This window comes from Nyctereutes procyonoides, unplaced genomic scaffold (assembly GCF_905146905.1).
Source record: "Nyctereutes procyonoides isolate TBG_1078 unplaced genomic scaffold, NYPRO_anot_genome, whole genome shotgun sequence".
In the NCBI taxonomy this organism is placed as follows: domain Eukaryota; kingdom Metazoa; phylum Chordata; class Mammalia; order Carnivora; family Canidae; genus Nyctereutes; species Nyctereutes procyonoides.
In genome coordinates, this window is record NW_026575125.1 from 17279918 (window position 1) to 17297545 (window position 17628).

Genomic DNA, 17628 nt, shown 5'->3' on the forward strand with positions numbered 1-17628 from the left:
CTAAGCCCTGGATTTTCATTCAGAAGACACAGTTCCGGGGATCCCTGGGTGGCGCAGCAGTTTGGCGCCTGCCTTTGGCCCAGGGCGCGATCCTGGAGACCCGGGATCGAGTCCCACGTCGGGCTCCCTGCATGGAGCCTGCTTCTCCCTCTGCCTGTGTCTCTGCCTCTCTCTCTCTCTCTCTCTCTCTCTCTCTCTCTCTCCCTCTCTCTCTCTCTCTCTGTCTCTCATGAATAAATAAAATCTTAAAAAAAAAAGAAGAAGAAGACACAGTTCCTACCTTCACGGAATTTCCAAAGTATTGGGCATATGGAGATGAGAACAAACTATAATACAATGTGGCTATTGTTGTAATGAAGGTTTGTACTGTAGAGTGGGAGATTGGGAAGTGTAGAGTGTGTCTGGAATGAGTCTGTATAGGAAGGCAAAGTCAAGATTGGGAAGGACCTTGAACACTGTATAAAGGAATTCAGATTTTATTTTGTCATAAATATGAGGAAACTGAAAAGTCTTGAGATAAAGAATGGCATCAGAATTTTTATGTCGGGAGAGATGAATTGAAAGGGATAGTGACTTGCAGCAGGAAACTCATAAAACTGCGTTAGTCTAGATGAGAGATATTTGTGACCTGATTTAAGATTAAGACCTTTTAGTTTTTGGTAATTACCTCATTTTCTTGGTACTCCTTACTTAAAATCTGGAGAGAAGTAATCTTGTTAATCCTGTTCACCATTTGTTCATCTTTTGTATCAGGTTATTTCATAGGCAGTTGAAGCTGACCCAATCTATAGCCTGTCTTTTCAATTATGAAGTGCCCTGAGTAATCTTGAAAAATGTATATCCAGTCTGGATTTCACATTTGTATTTGAGTGAAATCTAAATGTTAATGGATTAGGGAGTACATTGCAGGTGAGGTAAAAAGGTAAGGGGCTTGTGTCTGAAGGGAATCACAAACAAGTGGGGAATACAGGATTAAAGAAATCAAGGAAAGTTTTTTTGTTGTGTTTATTTTGTTTTTTAAGATGGCAGAGGTTCTAATATAGGAGTTGATGGCTAGGAAATGGCTAAAATAAGAGAGTGTTTAATTTTTTTAATTGTTGAAGTAGTGTTAAGGTGGCAGAAGATGGAGTTCCAGAGAGCACAGGAAGATCAAATAAGTCTTGTATAGGAAGGAAAGATAACTCTCCCTCTGCAGTGGAGTTAGAAAAGAAAGGAGGAGTGAGGTATAGGTAAGGTTAGAAGTGGGGAGAACCTGCTTGTTAGCACACTTAATGAAATAGGCAACAAAGAGAACTAATTGAGAAGTGAGGTAAAGATTTCCAATAATTGCTGAGGAAAATTCAAAGAGGAACCTAGCAACTAGGAATATCATGGAGTGGGGTTTTTTTCTTCCTGCCATCCATTTGTGGGCTGAAAAAAAGTGGATGATTGAACTAGTCCAGAGTTGGAGTGGACTTAGCTTGTGACTTGATAGGAGTTAAGCTTATTTTGTTTTATTTTTTCTGTGTGTTTGGCTCAATTGGTTTTTCATTCTGGTCTTCCATAATTTTCTTCTGCAGGTCTTGACGACTGTCTACAGCAGTACATTAAGAACTTCGAGAGGGAGAAGATCAGTGGGGACCAGCTGCTGCGCATTACACACCAGGAGCTAGAGGATCTGGGGGTCAGCCGCATTGGCCATCAGGAGCTCATCTTGGAAGCAGTCGATCTTCTATGTGCACTGGTAAGGACATTAACTGGTGCGAAGGGAAACTTGCATTATATCCTTCTAAAATCTTTTCCTTTTTTAGTTTATTTCCTTATTTTTTCTTCTCTATTTAAAAATAATTTACATGCAAGTAGGAAAAACTTCCCTAATTCTCAACTGACTGGAAATGGTATTTTCCTCCTTTGTTAAATTTGGTATAAAATATACTGCCAAATTAAAAATTAAAGAGGCTTATAACTCAACCAGTGATATTACATTTAGTTACTTCATAAACTTTATGTTAGAGCTAAGGGAGGTTTCACAGCATCATTTGGAATATACAATTGTATATAATCAGTTATAAAGTCCATTCCCTTCTAAAAGTTTTGATTTAGTTTCTTAAATATTAAGAAATCCTATTTTAGAAAAATCACTCTTAAAATAATCAAATTATTTGAATGTTCTAAGTGTATACATCCAGTAAAAATTGAGTATTGTACATTATATGGTTACTTTTGTCAACATACGAGAGAAATCAAGTGTCAAAATAATCCTACAAGATTCTGATAATAAATTAAATATTCTGAAAGGAACATGGATATTTTTTTCCGTGTTAGGTAAGATGACACCTGATTGGTTTTAAATTCTTACAGATATTTGTAAAGAGACTAGAACTACGAGAAAAAAATACATCAGTATAATAATATAATAATCTGTGATTTAAATTTGGCTCAGTCCATTACTGACACTTGTGGGCAAGTAATTTCATCATAATCTTGGTTTGTTTATTTATTTTTGTTTTTTAAATCTTTTATTTATGAGAGAGAGAGAGAGAGAGAGAGAGAGAGAGAGAGAGAGGTGGGAGCGGCAAGGAGCAGAAGGAAAGGGAAAAAAACAAATGCCCCACTGAGCACAGAGCCTGACGCAGGGCTCAATACAACTCTGAGATCATGACCTGAGCTGAAATCAAGAGATCAAGAGTTGGACACTGAACTGACTGAGCTGCCCAGTAGCCCCACCTTGGTTTTTTTTATTTTTAATATTTTATTTATTATTTATGAGAGACACAGAGAGAGAGGCAGAGACATAGGAAAAGGGAGAAGTAGTCTTCCTGCAGTGAGCACAATGCGGGACTCGATCCTAGGACCCTGGGATCATGACCTGAGCCAAAGGCAGATGCTCAACCACTGAGCTACTCAGGCACCCCCCACCTTGGGTTTTTAATATAAAATGGAGATAATAACAATTGCCTCTTGGAGGTGTTGTGAAAAACCAAATGAGATGGTATTTGTGTAGTGCCTGATTCAGTGCCTGGCACACAGTAGGCATTCAATAAGTAGTTAACTATTAAAATGGTGATACGTAATAAGAAATGAGTAGATAATTATACATAATTCAAGAATCAATTAATACACTCAGCACTTGTGTGTCAGATGTAAGATGTAGTTCCTGCCCTCTTGAAAAGCCTATGGGGGAGGAGTGACATACAAATAATCACAATATCGTAGTATAATTAGTAAAATAAAAGTATGAGCTAAGTATATGGGGGCACAGAAGGGAAAACAACTAGCTTTAACTATGGCAGGTGGGTTCATATTGCAAAAGAGATGATATTTAAGGAGCCTAGAGAAGGATGAGCATGTGTTTGGAAAACAAGAGGAAATGGCACTCCATGTAGATAAAACAACACATGCACAGGCACACAGAATAAAGAGCATGCCTGGTGGGTTTGAACATGGTTATCTATTTGAGATGACAAAAATAAATGGGAAACAGTGGCAGAAAATTAGCCTTTAAAAGACAGAATTGAGGGATGCCTGGGTGGCTCAGCAGTTTAGAGCCTGCTTTTGGCCCAGGGCATGACCCTGGAGTCCTGGGATTGAGTCCCACATCAGGCTCCCTGCATGGAACCTGCTTCTCCCTCTCCCTGTGTGTCTGCCTCTGTGTGTGTGTGTCTCTCATAAATAAATAAATAAATAAATAAATAAATAAATAAATAAATAAATAAATAATAAGTAAGTAAGTAAGTAAGTAGAATAATCTTTTTAAAAAATAAAAAATAAAAGAATAGGCCCAGACTATAAAGTACCTAAACATCATGATAAGAGATTTATACTCTCTAGTGTGAATATTGGGAAACCATATGGGAATGATCAAATATTTATTTAAAAAGGTAGTGAAGAAATGGGTAGGAAATATCAGAAAGGGAGACAGAACATAAAGACTCTTAACTCTGGGAAACGAACTAGGGGTGGTGGAAGGGGAGGAGGGCGGGGGGTGGGGGTGAATGGGTGATGGGCTCTGAGGGGGGCACTTGATGGGATGAGCACTGGGTGTTATTCTGTATGTTGGTAAATTGAACACCAATAAAAAATAAATTTATTAAAAAAATAAAATAAATATAACTACTACAAAAAAATGATAGTGAAAAGGAGGGAATGGAATGGGCACAATCTGAAGACCAGATGAACAATTCAGAAGTGTTTTAAATAATGAATTTAGGGGGATCCCTGGGTGGCTCAGCGGTTTAGCATTTGCCTTTGGCCCAGGGCGCGATCCTGGAGTCCCGGGATCGAGTTCCACATCAGGCTCCCGGCATGGGCCTGCTTCTCCCTCCTCCTGTGTCTCTGCCTCTCTCTGTCTCTATGTCTATCATAAATAAATAAATCTTTAAAAAAATAAGCTATTAGTAGGTTTGAACTAAAGATGTGCAACAGGAATAGAGAGGATCTGATGAATATGAGGGGTGAGATAAAGGGAGGAGTTGAGAAAGTCCATATTTTCTAGCTGCAGAGATAGAGTAGATAATTTTGCAATAATGAAGATGAGCAATAATAGCAAGAACAGATTTAGGTGTGAATATAAATTGAGTTTTAGATTGGTTGGATTTGAGGCATCTCTGAGTTATCCAGAAAAAGATACTCATCAAAAGTTGAACATATGAATTTGGAGTTTGAGAAGTGGCTGAAGCTAGAGATTTGGTAGTCTCCAGGATATAAAGATTGAATCCATAGAGAGAGAGGAGATCACCCAGGGAGGGCCTGTAGAATGTAATAAAAAAAGGACTCAGCTCCACACTGGGGATGGGAAGGAAGAAGAGGAGGCTGCAGAGGAGACTTATGGAGTGATTGGAGAAGTATAAAGACAGCTTCAAAAGAATTGTCACAAAAGCAGTGGGGAATGAGTGTTATTTTCATTAAGGAACATCAATAATATAATCACATTTCACTAAAAGCCAATAGGATAGGCAAGGAAAAACAACCTGACTGAGGGGTACCTAGCTGGCTCACTTGAAGAGGATGCTACTCTTGATTCTCAGGGTCATGAGTTCAAGCCCCATGTTGGGTGTGGAGCCTACTTTTAAAAAATTGTCCTGACTGAAAACAATTTCTAAAGTAGAGTACTATCTGAAACCACATTGATTGAATATTTACCTCCCATTTATACATCTCAGTCTTAACCTTAATTGTCATTTCCTCAAAAAGACATTCTCTGATTATTCCCTCACCATTGGTGGAGGTTAGCTACTTACTGTTATTCTCTTAACTCTCGTCTCATTTTGTAATTACATATTTATGTGTGTATTTATCAGTTTAATGTCTGATTCTTCTGCTAGACTGTAAGCTTTATGGGAAAAGTAATTGTGCTTATTAAATACCTAGTGTGTAGCATAGATACCTGGCAGTAGTGGATGCTGAATAAATATATTTTGCAAGTGGTGTTGTAAGAGGCTTGACATGTTTTTCTGTGATAGTTTGGGGATCTTCTTATTTCCCTATTCCTAAGATCAGAGAAATCAGCTTAGAGTAGAACACACATTTGCACTCTAACTCATATCAGAATCAGATCACAGAAATCATGCTTGATGTAACAGATATTACTCAAGGTAAGGTAGGAGTCCTCAGTGTTTTTGCATACTGGTCTCCAGATCTGAGTCAGTGTGGCCATGAAGGTGCAACAGAAGTGGCTTGGAGATTGATGCATCATCTAGCAGTTTTCTATTTGCCACATCTTTTTTGAAGAGAGGGAGAGAATGGGGAGGGGCAGAGGGAGAGAGGGAGAATCTTTAGCAGACTCCATGCCCAGCATGAACTCCAGTGTGGGGCTCCATCTCATAACCCTGAGATCATGACCTGGGCTGAAATCAAGAGTCAGATGCTTAACCAACTGAGCCACCCAGGTGCCCTATTTGCCACCTCTTTTATAACAGTAAATAGTTGGGTATGTCAGAGTTTGAAGTTCAGGATGTTACGTCTCATAAGCAGGACTCCTCGGAGATAAACCACTTGTGTGCTGGGCTTCTAACAAGATTGATGATTACAGCACTACCTACAAGTAGTCTGGACCTCCAGACTTTAGAGTTTAGCCCATGAACGATCTCTGCTGACCTAAACTTACTTAGAAAGATGGCATGAGAGATACATGTCTAGACCATTTCAGTGTTCTCAGCATAGAGCTGTGGTAAATTTCTTAGATGCTGAGTTTTAATTCTTCCATAGTTCTGCATTTAAACACCATAGTGTTGCATCATTTTCTTGGGAAAAAACAGATTAAATTCATTCTTTCTGTGTTTATTCAGCAATAAATTGGTCACATTCCCCAAAGAGGACAAATATTAAACTTCCCTTCTACCACTTCCTAATGACTATACATCAGTAAGTTAGAAGTGCAGATATCAAGGCACCTGGATGGCTCAGTGGTTGAGCATTGACCTTTGGCTCAGGTCATGATCTCGGGGTCCTAGGATCGAGTCCAACATCCAACTCCCTGCAGGGAGCCTGCTTCTCCCTCTCTGCCTCTCTCTGTGTCTCTCGTGGATGAATAAACAAAATCTTTTTTTAAGTGCAGATATCTTCCATTTTGTGTAATAAATATTTTCCAGTGAATATAAAGTGAATTTCTGAGCAATGAATTCTGATTTATGTTCACATACCATTATTAAATTAGGAGGTGAGATCCCTCATCAACAAGCTGAGTTGACTAGACCAGGAGGTGTGCTATTGGGAATGGGGTATTGTGTCTTTTCTCTTTGAAACTTAACTGTCTCTATTGGCTTTCTACTTTACTTTTTTCCTTACATCTACTGTTTTTATTTCTTCTTTTAACAATTATATATATTTATGCTCAGACAGTGATGCCACAAGAATTGCAAAGGTGTAAAAAAACATACTTGGTGTTAAGATGTATACAATCTAGTAAAGAAGACAATAGTCAGATAATATAGATTTAAAGAAAATCTCAGGGGAGTGCAGAAGGAAATGATGAAAACTACTGTGGGATCCAGGAAGTGTAGGTGGGATTTGCATTGGGACTTGCAGGATGAGTAGAATGTTTGCCAGACAAAAAGTTGGGGAAAAGTTTTCTAGGCAGAAGAAATATTATGTGTAAAGACAGAATTGTGAGAGAGTATGAAATATTCAGAGAAAAATGACAGTTTTGATTTGGCTGGTGCAGAGTGGGAAGTGATAGAAAGAAAGGCAACTTACATTTTGTATCACATTAGAATTTTTTGCTTAGGTTTTTTATGCTCTCTGCCCAGTACTTAGCACATAGAGGATATTAAATTAATGTTATCTTACTGAATGAAGTTTTCTTCTGCCTTTTCCCAGAGAACTGTAGTTTTTTTCTCTTGCCTCTGACTGAAGTTTCTGTTCCTTGTAAAAGGAAGACACAGAAAAATTCCCAAATTCCTCTGCTTCTTTCAAGCTATGGAATATTTTCATCTGCCTTATTTTAAAGTTAGTGGGGGAAGAAGTGTTATGGCATTTCATGAAAATCAAAGATTTATTTAGTAACTTGTTCATTCATGCGACATATATTTATTTAAGCACCAGCTATATTATCGTACCATGTTATTCTAGAAAGAAGCTGTTCATGATTTGGAGGTGTGTTAACTCTTTCCTGCTGTTATGCTATCATTTAGTGTGCTTCAATAGAGAGCACAGTATATTAACTGAAATAGTAAAGCATAAATAAAATATATAGTTCAATGTATAGCCCTTAATTTATGCTCTGACAATAAACCTTGTTATTGGGAAGTATAAGTGAATCATTTATGACAGGATAAGAACAGTTTTCATTTCATTCTTCATGTACTTTTCATATAATAGGTATTTTGCATGAGAATTTGGATGTCTGCAATTGCTAGGATTTGTTTCTTTGCAACATAATTGCTTGGTTCATTCATCTCAAAATAATTCATTTCTAAAAAATATTCATTAAAGCAATCCTTTTACGACTCACTCATATTTATAAAGCAAAGTATTATAAAACCTAAACACCTGCTACATGATGCAATCAAATTAAGGGCTCTGAATAAAATAACATTGACATTGTAAAATACGTGGTGCCAATATTGAATATTTTTTTGTTAAGTGTTTAGGGAATTTGCCACTAGTGAGGATACAGCCAGCTTGATCTTTTAAAATGTTAAGTGTATCCTTCATTTCTTTCCTGTGCTTTTGCACATGTCTAATTAATACAGAAGAACAGTATGAACTTAGCACCAATTATTTAAGAATAGACTGGCTATGTTGAATGAGTGTAGCCACAACTGGTTCTTGACAGACAGTATATAAACAAATATGTAACATATAGGACAAAGAAAATAACTAACTATATTTCATGTCCTAGCTTTTGTTTTCGTGATATAGTCCTTTCTATAGTAGTCATGCGTATTTGTCCTAATGCATATCCGGTACAAAACAAGTCTGTATTACATAAATCTGCACTTTTTAAAAGTTGAGGGAATAGGTAGGAGAGGAAGATAGCGGCAGAGTAGGAGGACCCTAAATTTGTCTCATCCCAGGAACACAACTAGATAACTATTCAATCATCCTAAATACTCCAGAAATTGACCTGAAGGGGTATAGAACAAGCTCCACAAATAAAAGGGAGAGAAGAGGCCACATCAAGATGGTAAGAAATGTGGAGACATGGTTTAGGGGAGAAACAGCTCACAGTGCTGCAGAGGGGAGGGAGCCATGGGCCCAGAGAAGGGCTACAGAGAAAGGAGCACATAGGGGAACTGTACACAAGGAAATCATTTCCCCAAAGCCATTGGCTTGGAAAACGAGAGGGGCTGAATTTTGTGAGTTCTTGGCAACCAGCAGGGCTTAAAGCCTAGAGTTTTAAAGGTCAGTAGGCTTTGCTGGGATAGAGCCCTAAGGACACTGCCCTGCTCCTGAAGAGAAGGCAGACAAACAACCTGGGGCGGGGGGAGACAGCCTGGAATTAGCAATATGAGGAATGCCTGGGGCTGACAGGGGAGAAATTATCCACTTGGTGTAGCACAGAGAGGCAGCTCTCACAGAGACATCTCTCTCTCCCAGAACAAAGGAGCTGGCTGGTGCCATTTCCCTCCTCCACCTCTCAGCAGGGACACTGGCTGCCTAACTGGCTTACACCAGGCCCCACCTCCCTGCACTCTTGACTTTTCAATCAAGTTCACCTCAATCCTAGTGCAGTAGGACCCTCCCACAGAAGACTAGGACAAACCCCTGCCCACACCACATCTTTCAGCCAGAGAGTCCCACAGGGTCTCAGTTCTGGTGGAGCTGGTATCAGGTCTCATTTGACCAGCAGATCAGGGCACACCTAATTAAAGCTCTCCATATTCAGGCGAGGGACCAAACACTGCCCACAGTAGGCTAGGAGAGCCTGTGCAGACAACTGACCTGAAGGATAGAACAGCTAAAACACAACTCAGTGAATTCAGCACACACCAGAGACACTCCCTGAAGTGCCAGGCCCTGGGCATTGCATGACCTCTTCTTTATAACTCCATTACTTTCAGGGGCAGGAGACACAACTGGCTTTTCTAACACAGAGAAGAAGGCAGAGACTTAGACAAAATGCCAAGATCTCAGAGAGACTTAACCCAAATGAAAGAAGAAGGTACAGCCATGACCAGAGATTAAAGCAAAACTGATAAAAGTAACATGCCTGATGGAGAATGAAAAGTGACAATCATAAGGATACTCATTGGCCTTGAAAAAAGAATGGAAAACATCAGTGAGACCATTACCACAGAGATAAAAGTGTTACAAAAGAATCTGAAATAAAGAATGCAATAAACAAAATCAGAAACAGGCTTGGTGCAATGAAGAGCAGGCTAGAAAAGCAGAGGAATGAATTAGTGACCTAGAAGACAAAATAATAGGAGATAATGAAGCTGAACAAAGAAGAGAAGGATTATGCAACACAAGAAAAGACTTAGAGAATCAATGTCTCCATCAAGCATAATAACATTCATATTATGGGAATCCCAGAAAAAGAAAACAGAAAAGGAGGTAGAAAACTTATTTGAGAAGTAATAGCTGAAGTTTTCAGCTGGGTAAGGAAAATGAACATCTAGATCCAGGAGGCACAGAAAACTCTGATCAAAATGAACAAAAGCAAGCCAACACCAAAACATATTATAGTTAAATTTGTAGAATACAGTGATAAAGAAAAAGTCTTAAAAGCAGCAAGACAAAAGAAGTCCCTAATTTACAGAGAACCCATATGGCTAGGTAGAGATTTCTCAACAGAAACATGGGATGCCAGAAGACAATGACAGGATATATTCAAAGTGCTGAATGGGAAAAATCTGCAGCCAAGAATACTCTATCCAACAAAGCTATCATTCAGAGTTGAAGAAGAGATAAAGAGTTTCCCAGACAAACAAAAACTAAAGGAGTTCATGACCACTAAACCAGCTCTACAAGAAATATTGAGGGGATTCTGAGTGGAAAAGAGAGACCAAAAATACAAAGACAAGAAAGGATAAGGAAACCTCCAGACACAACAGCAAAACAAGTAATAATATGGCACTAAATAGGTATCTATCAATAGTTACTTTGAATGTAAATGGACTAAATGCTCCAATCAAAAGACATGGGGTGTCAGAATGGATAAAAAAACAAGACCTATCTATATACTGCCTACAAGAGACTCATTTTAGACCTAAACACATCTACAGATTGAAATTGAGGGGATGAAGAAAAAATATCATGCAAATGGATGTCAAAAGAAAGCTAGAGTAGCAATACTTATATCAGAAAAATTAGACTTTAAAACAAAGACTGTAAAAAGAGACCATGAAGGGCACTATATTATAAAGAGGACAATCCAACAAAAAGATATGTAAAAATGTTAAGTACTTATACACCCAAATGGGAGCACCCACATATGTAAAACAATTAGTTACAAATATAAACAAACTAGTTGATAATGACACAATAATAGTAGGGGATGTTAGCACTTCACTTATATCAATGGACAGATCATTGAAACAGAAAACAAGCAAGGAAACAATGAATTTGAATGACACACTAGACCAGATGGACTTAACAGATATATTCAGAACATTTCATCTGAAAAAAAGCAGCAGAATACACATTCTTTTCAAGTGGACATAGAATATTCTTTGGAATAGATCACATATTAGATCACAAAACAGGCCTTAATAAGCACAAAGAGATTGAAATCATACCATGCACCTTTTTTTTTATCACAACACTGTGAAGCTAGAAGTCAACCAGAAGAAAACACTGGGAAATACAAATACATGGAAGTTTAAGCTGTGTGCTACTAAACAATGAATGAGTCAGCCAGGAAATCAAAGAAGAAATTAAAAAATACATGGAAACAAATGAAAATGAAAACACAATGGTCCAAAACCTTTGGAATGCAGCAAAAGTGGTCCTAAAAGGGATGTATATAGCAATACAGACTTACCTCAAAGCAGGGAAAACCTCAAGTAAACAACCTAACCTTACACATAAGGATATAGAAAAAGAACCAAAAAAATGAAGGCAAAAGCCAGCAGAAGAAGGAAAATAATAAAAATTAGAGCAGAAATAAATGATATAGAAACTAAGAAAACAGAACAGATCATTGAACCTGGAGCTGGTTCTTTGAAAAAACTAATAAAGTTGAGAAGCCTCTAGACCAACTTATTGAAGAAGAAAAGAGAAAGCACCTTATTAAATAAAATCACAAATGAAAGGGGAGAAATAAACACCACAGAAATACAGTTTTTGGGAGAATATTATGAAAAAGTATATGCCAATACATTGGACAACCTGGAAGAAATGGATAAATTTTTGGAAATATATAAATTTACAAAACTGAAACAGGAAGAAATAAAAACCTTGAACAGACCAATGATCAACAAAGAAATTGAATCAGTAATCAAAAATCTCCCAACACAAAAGTCCAGGGCCAGATGGCTTCAAAGGGAATTCTACCAAACATTTAAAGAAGAGTTAATACCTATTCTTCTGAAACTCTTCCCAAAAAAGAAAAGGAAGGAAAACCAAATTCATTCTATGAGGCCAGCATTACCTGATACCAAAACCAGATAAAGACTCTATCTACTATAGGCCAATATCTCTGACGAACATAGATGCAAAAATCGTCAACAGAATACTAGCAAATGGAATCAAACAATACATTTAAAAAATCATTCACCATGGTCAAGTGGGAGTTATTCCTGGGTTGCAAGGTGGTTCAATATTTGCAAATCAATCAACGTGATAACATCACATTATTAGAAAAAAGGGATAAGAAACAAATGACCATTTCAATAGATGCAGAAAAAGAATTTGACAAAGTACAATATCCATTCGTGATAAAAACAAAGTAGTAAGTTTAGAGAGAACATACCTCAACATATTGAGGCCATCTATGAAAAATCCACAACTAACCTCATCCTCTATAGGGAAAAACTGAGAGCTTTTCCTATTCAGTCAGAAACAAGACAGGGATGTCCACTCTCATCACTGTTATTTATTTTTATTTAAGGTTTTATTTATTCATGAGAGACACAGAGAGAGAGGCAGAGACACAGGTAGAGGGAGAAGCAGGATCCCTGGAGGGAGCCTGTTGCGGAACTTGATCCCAGGACTCTGAGATCATGACCCAAGCAAAAGGCAGACACTCAACCACTGAGCCACCCAGGGGCCCCTCATCACTGTTATTTAACATAGTACTAGAATAGCTAGCCACAGCAGTCAGGCAACATTAAGAAATAAAAGGTATCCCGAGACGCCGGGATCAAATCCCACATCAGGCTCCCTGAATGGAGCCTGTTTCTCCGCCTCTCTCTCTCTCTCTCTCTGTGTCTCTCATGAATAAATAAATAAAATCTTCCCCAAAAAAGGCATCCAAATTGGCAAGGAAGAAGTCAAAATTTCGTTTATTTGCAGATGACATGATACTCTATGTAGAAAACCCAAAAGACTCCATCAAAAACCTGCTAGAACTGATACAGGAATTCAGTAAAGTCACAGGATACAAATCAACATATAGAAATGTGTTGCATTTCTATACACCAACAAGGAAGCAGCAGAAAGAGAAATTAAAGAATCCATCTCATTTACAGTTGCAGCAAAAACAATAAGATACTAGGAATAAACCTAACCGAAGAGGTACAAGATCCATACTCTGAAAACTGTAAAACACTCATGAAAGAAATTGAAGATGACACAAAGAAATGGAAAGACATTCCATGGTCATAGATCAGAAGAACAAGTATTGTTAAAATGTCTGTACTGCTCAAAGCAATCCACACATTTAATGCAGTCTATCAAAATATCACAAACATTTTTCACAGAACTGGAACATACAATCCTAAAATATGTATGGAACCACAAAGACTTCGAATAGCCACAGAAATCCTGAAAAAGAAGAGCAAAGCTGGAAGCATCACAATTCCAGACTTCCGGTTATATTACACAGCTGTAGTAATCAAAACAGTATGATATTAGCACAAAAACAGACACAGAAATCAATGGAACAGAATAGAAAACCCAAAAATGAACCACAACTATTTGGTCAATTAATCTTTGACAAAGCAGGAAAGGAATATCAAGTGGAAAAAGTCTCTTCAACAAATAGTTTTGGAAAAACTGAACAGCAACATGCAAAAACATGTAAGAAACTGGACCAATTTATTACACCATACACAAATAAATTCAAAATGGATTAAACACCTAAATGTGAAACCTGAAACCATAAAAAACATAGAGGAGAACATAGGTAGTAACATCGGCCATAGCAGCTTCTTTATAGGTATGTCTCCTGAAGCAAGAGAAAAAAGGCGAAAGTAAACTATTGGGACTTCATCAAGTTAAAAAAGCTTCTGCACAACAAAGGATGGAATAAACAAAACTAAAAGGCAACCTACAGAATGTGAGGAAATAATTGCAAATGACATATCCGACAAAGGGTTAGTATCCAAAATATATAAAGAACTTAGAAAATTCAACACTCAAAAAACAAATAATCCTAACTCTGGGAAACGAACTAGGGGTGGTGGAAGGGGAGGAGGGCGGGGGTTGGGGGTGACTGGGTGGTGGGCACTGAGGTGGGCACTTGACCGGATGAGCACTGGGTGTTATTCTGTATGTTGGCAAATTGAACACCAATAAAAAATAAATTTATTATTAAAAAATAAATAAATAAATAACAAATAATCCAATTAAAAATGGGTAGAAGACATGAACAGACATTTTTCCAAAGAAAATATCCAGATGACCAACAGACATATGAAAAGTTATCACCATCACTTACCATCAGGGGAAAACAAATCAAAACCACAATGAGCTATCACCTTACACCTGTACACCTGTCAGAATGGCTAAAATCAACAACCCAGGAAACAACAGGTATTGGTGAGGATGTAAAGAAAAGAGAAACCTCCTGCATTGTTGGTGGGGATGCAAACAGGTGCAGCCACTCCGGAAAACAGTGTAGAGGTTCCTCAATATAAGTTAAAAATAGAACTACCCTATGATCCAGCAATCACATTACTAGGTATTTACCCAAAGAATACAAAAATACTAATTCAGAGGGAATCGTGCACCCTGATGTTTATATCAGCATTATCTAAATAGCCAAATTATGGAAAGAGCTCAATTTTCTATTGACTGACAAATGGATATAGAAGTGCTATATAATACAATGGGTTATTAACTCAGACATTAAAAGGAATGAAATCTGGGTGCCTGGGTGGCTCAGTGGTTGAGCGTCTGCCTTTGGCTTAGGTCGTGATCACCAGGTCCTAGGATCAAGTCCCACCTCCGGCTTCTCGCAGAGAGCCTTCTTCTCCCTCTGCCTATGTCTCTGCCTCTCTGTGTCTCTCATGAATAAATAAATTCTTTTTTAAAAAATTATAATAAATAAATAAATAAATAAATAAATAAATAAATAAATAAATAAATAAATAAATAAATAAAAGGAAGCGACTCTTACCTCTAGGAAACAAAGTGAGGGTTGCTGCAGGGAAGGTGGAGGGGGAAGTGGTAACTGAGTGATAGGCATTAAGGAGGGCACATGATGTGATGAGCACTGGGTGTTATATGCAACTGATGAATTATTACAGTCTACATCTGAAACTCATGATGTACTATATGTTGGCTAATCAAATTTAAATTTTAAAAAAATAATATTTTTAAAAAGAATGAAATCTTGTCATTCTCAACGACATGGATGGACCTAGAGTGTATTATGCTAAGTGAAATAGATAAAGACAAATACCATATGATTTCAATCATATCATATGTGGAATTTAAGAAACAAAACAAGCAAAGGGGAAAAAATAAGAGAGAGAGAAAAACCAAGAAAAAGACTCTTAACTGTAGAGAATGTACTAAAGGTTACCAGAGGGGAGGTGGGTGAGAGGATAGGTGAAATAGGTGATGGGGATTAAGGAAGGCACTTGTTGTGATGAGCTTACCAGGTGATGTGTGGAATTGTTGAATCACTATATTGTACACCTGAAATTAATATAACACTATGTTAACTAACTGGAATTTAAATTAAAAACAAACAAATAAATAAATAACTCTTAAAAAAATAAAATTTGAGTCAGTACTTACTGTCTGCCTATTTCTGGACCAAAGCAAAGGGGTGCTTCATTCACTTGTCACTTCTTAGTATAGGAGGCAAGGGAGCATGATTTACTGGTGACTTAGTAATACAGCACACCATCTGCTTTCATGAAGGAAATAGGAAGAAGATCTGTGTGTTGTCAGTAATTGATTTTGAACTATTTAGAATTGAGAGCTGTGATGATAAAAATTAACTTGAGATCAACTAATCTATCCCTTGTGTTAAAATAGTACGACACAGATACTGTTGTATACAGACAAGCTTCTAACCTATTTTTATAGTCTTACAGAATTTTCTTTTTTTTTTTTTTAAGTAGGCTCCATGCCCAGCACGGAGCCCAACGTGGGGCTTGAACTCACAATCCTGAGATCAAGACCTGACCTGAGATTGAAAGTCAGATGCTTAATTGACTGAACCACCCAGGCGCCCTATGGTCTAAAAGAACTTTCTTTAAAATCCTTTTGAGGGTTCCTTGGGTGGCGCAGCGGTTTGGCGCTTGCCTTTGGCCCAGGGCGCGATCCTGGAGACCCTGGATCGAATCCCACGTCGGGCTCCCGGTGCATGGAGCCTGCTTCTCCCTCTGCCTCTCTCTCTCTGTGACTATCATAAATAAATAAAAATTTAAAAAAATAAAATGCTTTTGAGTTATTGGTTTAACTAGTTTTATTTCATTTTATTTCTTTTTATTGACTTAATTAGAATTAGTTTTAAGAATATCCCTCTCCATCATCCACTACATATCTTTTGTCTCTTCTTGCCCACTGCATTCCTCAGTCCTCCTCATTTTTTTACCTCCAGTCCATGTAGGATATTTCTTTAGTAGGTTTCCAGGTTAGGAGAAGTTCTCTCAGGGTATCCTTCCAGGTTTTATCTACAAGCTTTTTTTTTTTATTTCCTAATTCTTGAATTGTATTTTAAAAAATAATTTTAGCATTATCTTAAATTTTGAAGGTTTCAATGTATTTTTACTTTGCTTTCACATTTTTATTTGCAAGATCTGTATTCTTTTTAAATTATTCTGACCTTTTCTCAGAAAATATCTGAGATGCTAGTATTGTATATAAAGATAAATTAACTTCTATGGTGGCTAATAGCTATAGAGTAAAAGTTACATTACAGGTTGATTGATTAGTTTCCTCTCTGATGAACTAATCACTTGATCATCTCTAAGAAATTATGTTTATAAACAAATGTTTCCTCATGAAAATCATTAATATACAAAAATGAAAATACTTTTATACTTCAGGGAAGATGCCTTAACACGGGGGAAAACTTCTGAAAATACTTTCAGGAAAGCAATTTAGAAGTGTCTTTGAAATTTAGTTCATAGAGTCTCCAAAGGGCAGCTGAGAATGAGCTTTGGAAGGGACCAGCAGGTATTCCTGACCTTGGAGGAGGCCTTTCGCTTCCTCCAGCAAGTGAGTAATGTACATATTCAGATGTGATTAAAGATCTTTGCAGGGGGAGATTAGTTTTGATTATCCAGGTGGACCACAAATCCAATCACAAGTGTCCTCATAAGGGAGAGGCAAAAGGGGATTTGGTACACACAGAAAATGTGGCCATGTGACCTCAGAGACAGAGACAGGAGTTAACAGTGGCCACAAACCAAGGAATGTCAAGAGCTACCAGATGTTTTTAGAGGCAGGGATTCAAGCCTCCGAAAGAAATGTGGACCTGCCAACATTGTGATTTTTATCCCACTGGTAGTGATTTTTGGATTTCTGATCTCCAAAGTAAATTTCTGTTGTTTTAAGCCAAATAAATGAATAAATAAGTTGATATGATTATAAATTGTTCTTACCTAGTCATTAAAGAGTATCTTTAATAAACTTGTAAAAGGATTTCCTTCTTAACATACTGATAAGCTGGGTAAAATCTCCCAAATGTTTCACAGATAATCCACCCTCAGATGCAAGAGAATCTGAATAGAATGTTGTTTTATTTGCACAAACAAAACCTTTTGACTTGAGAGAATACTACAATTCAAATTTAGTAGTGAATGTTTAATATACTGAATTAAAAAAAACAGACCCATGGCTCCAAAAGGAAATGTTCTTTTA

The 17628-nt window shown here is 37.4% G+C and overlaps 1 protein-coding gene across 1 annotated transcript in view; it reads left to right on the forward strand.

Annotated features, from left to right (window-relative positions):
• Positions 1 to 17628, forward strand: part of CNKSR2 (connector enhancer of kinase suppressor of Ras 2) — a 274536-nt gene that overhangs the window by 49675 nt on the left and 207233 nt on the right. Inside the window, exon 2 of the mRNA XM_055339141.1 lies at positions 1560 to 1723. Within this exon, the coding sequence (XP_055195116.1) occupies positions 1560 to 1723 (164 nt within the window). The remainder of the gene's footprint in view (positions 1 to 1559; positions 1724 to 17628) is intronic.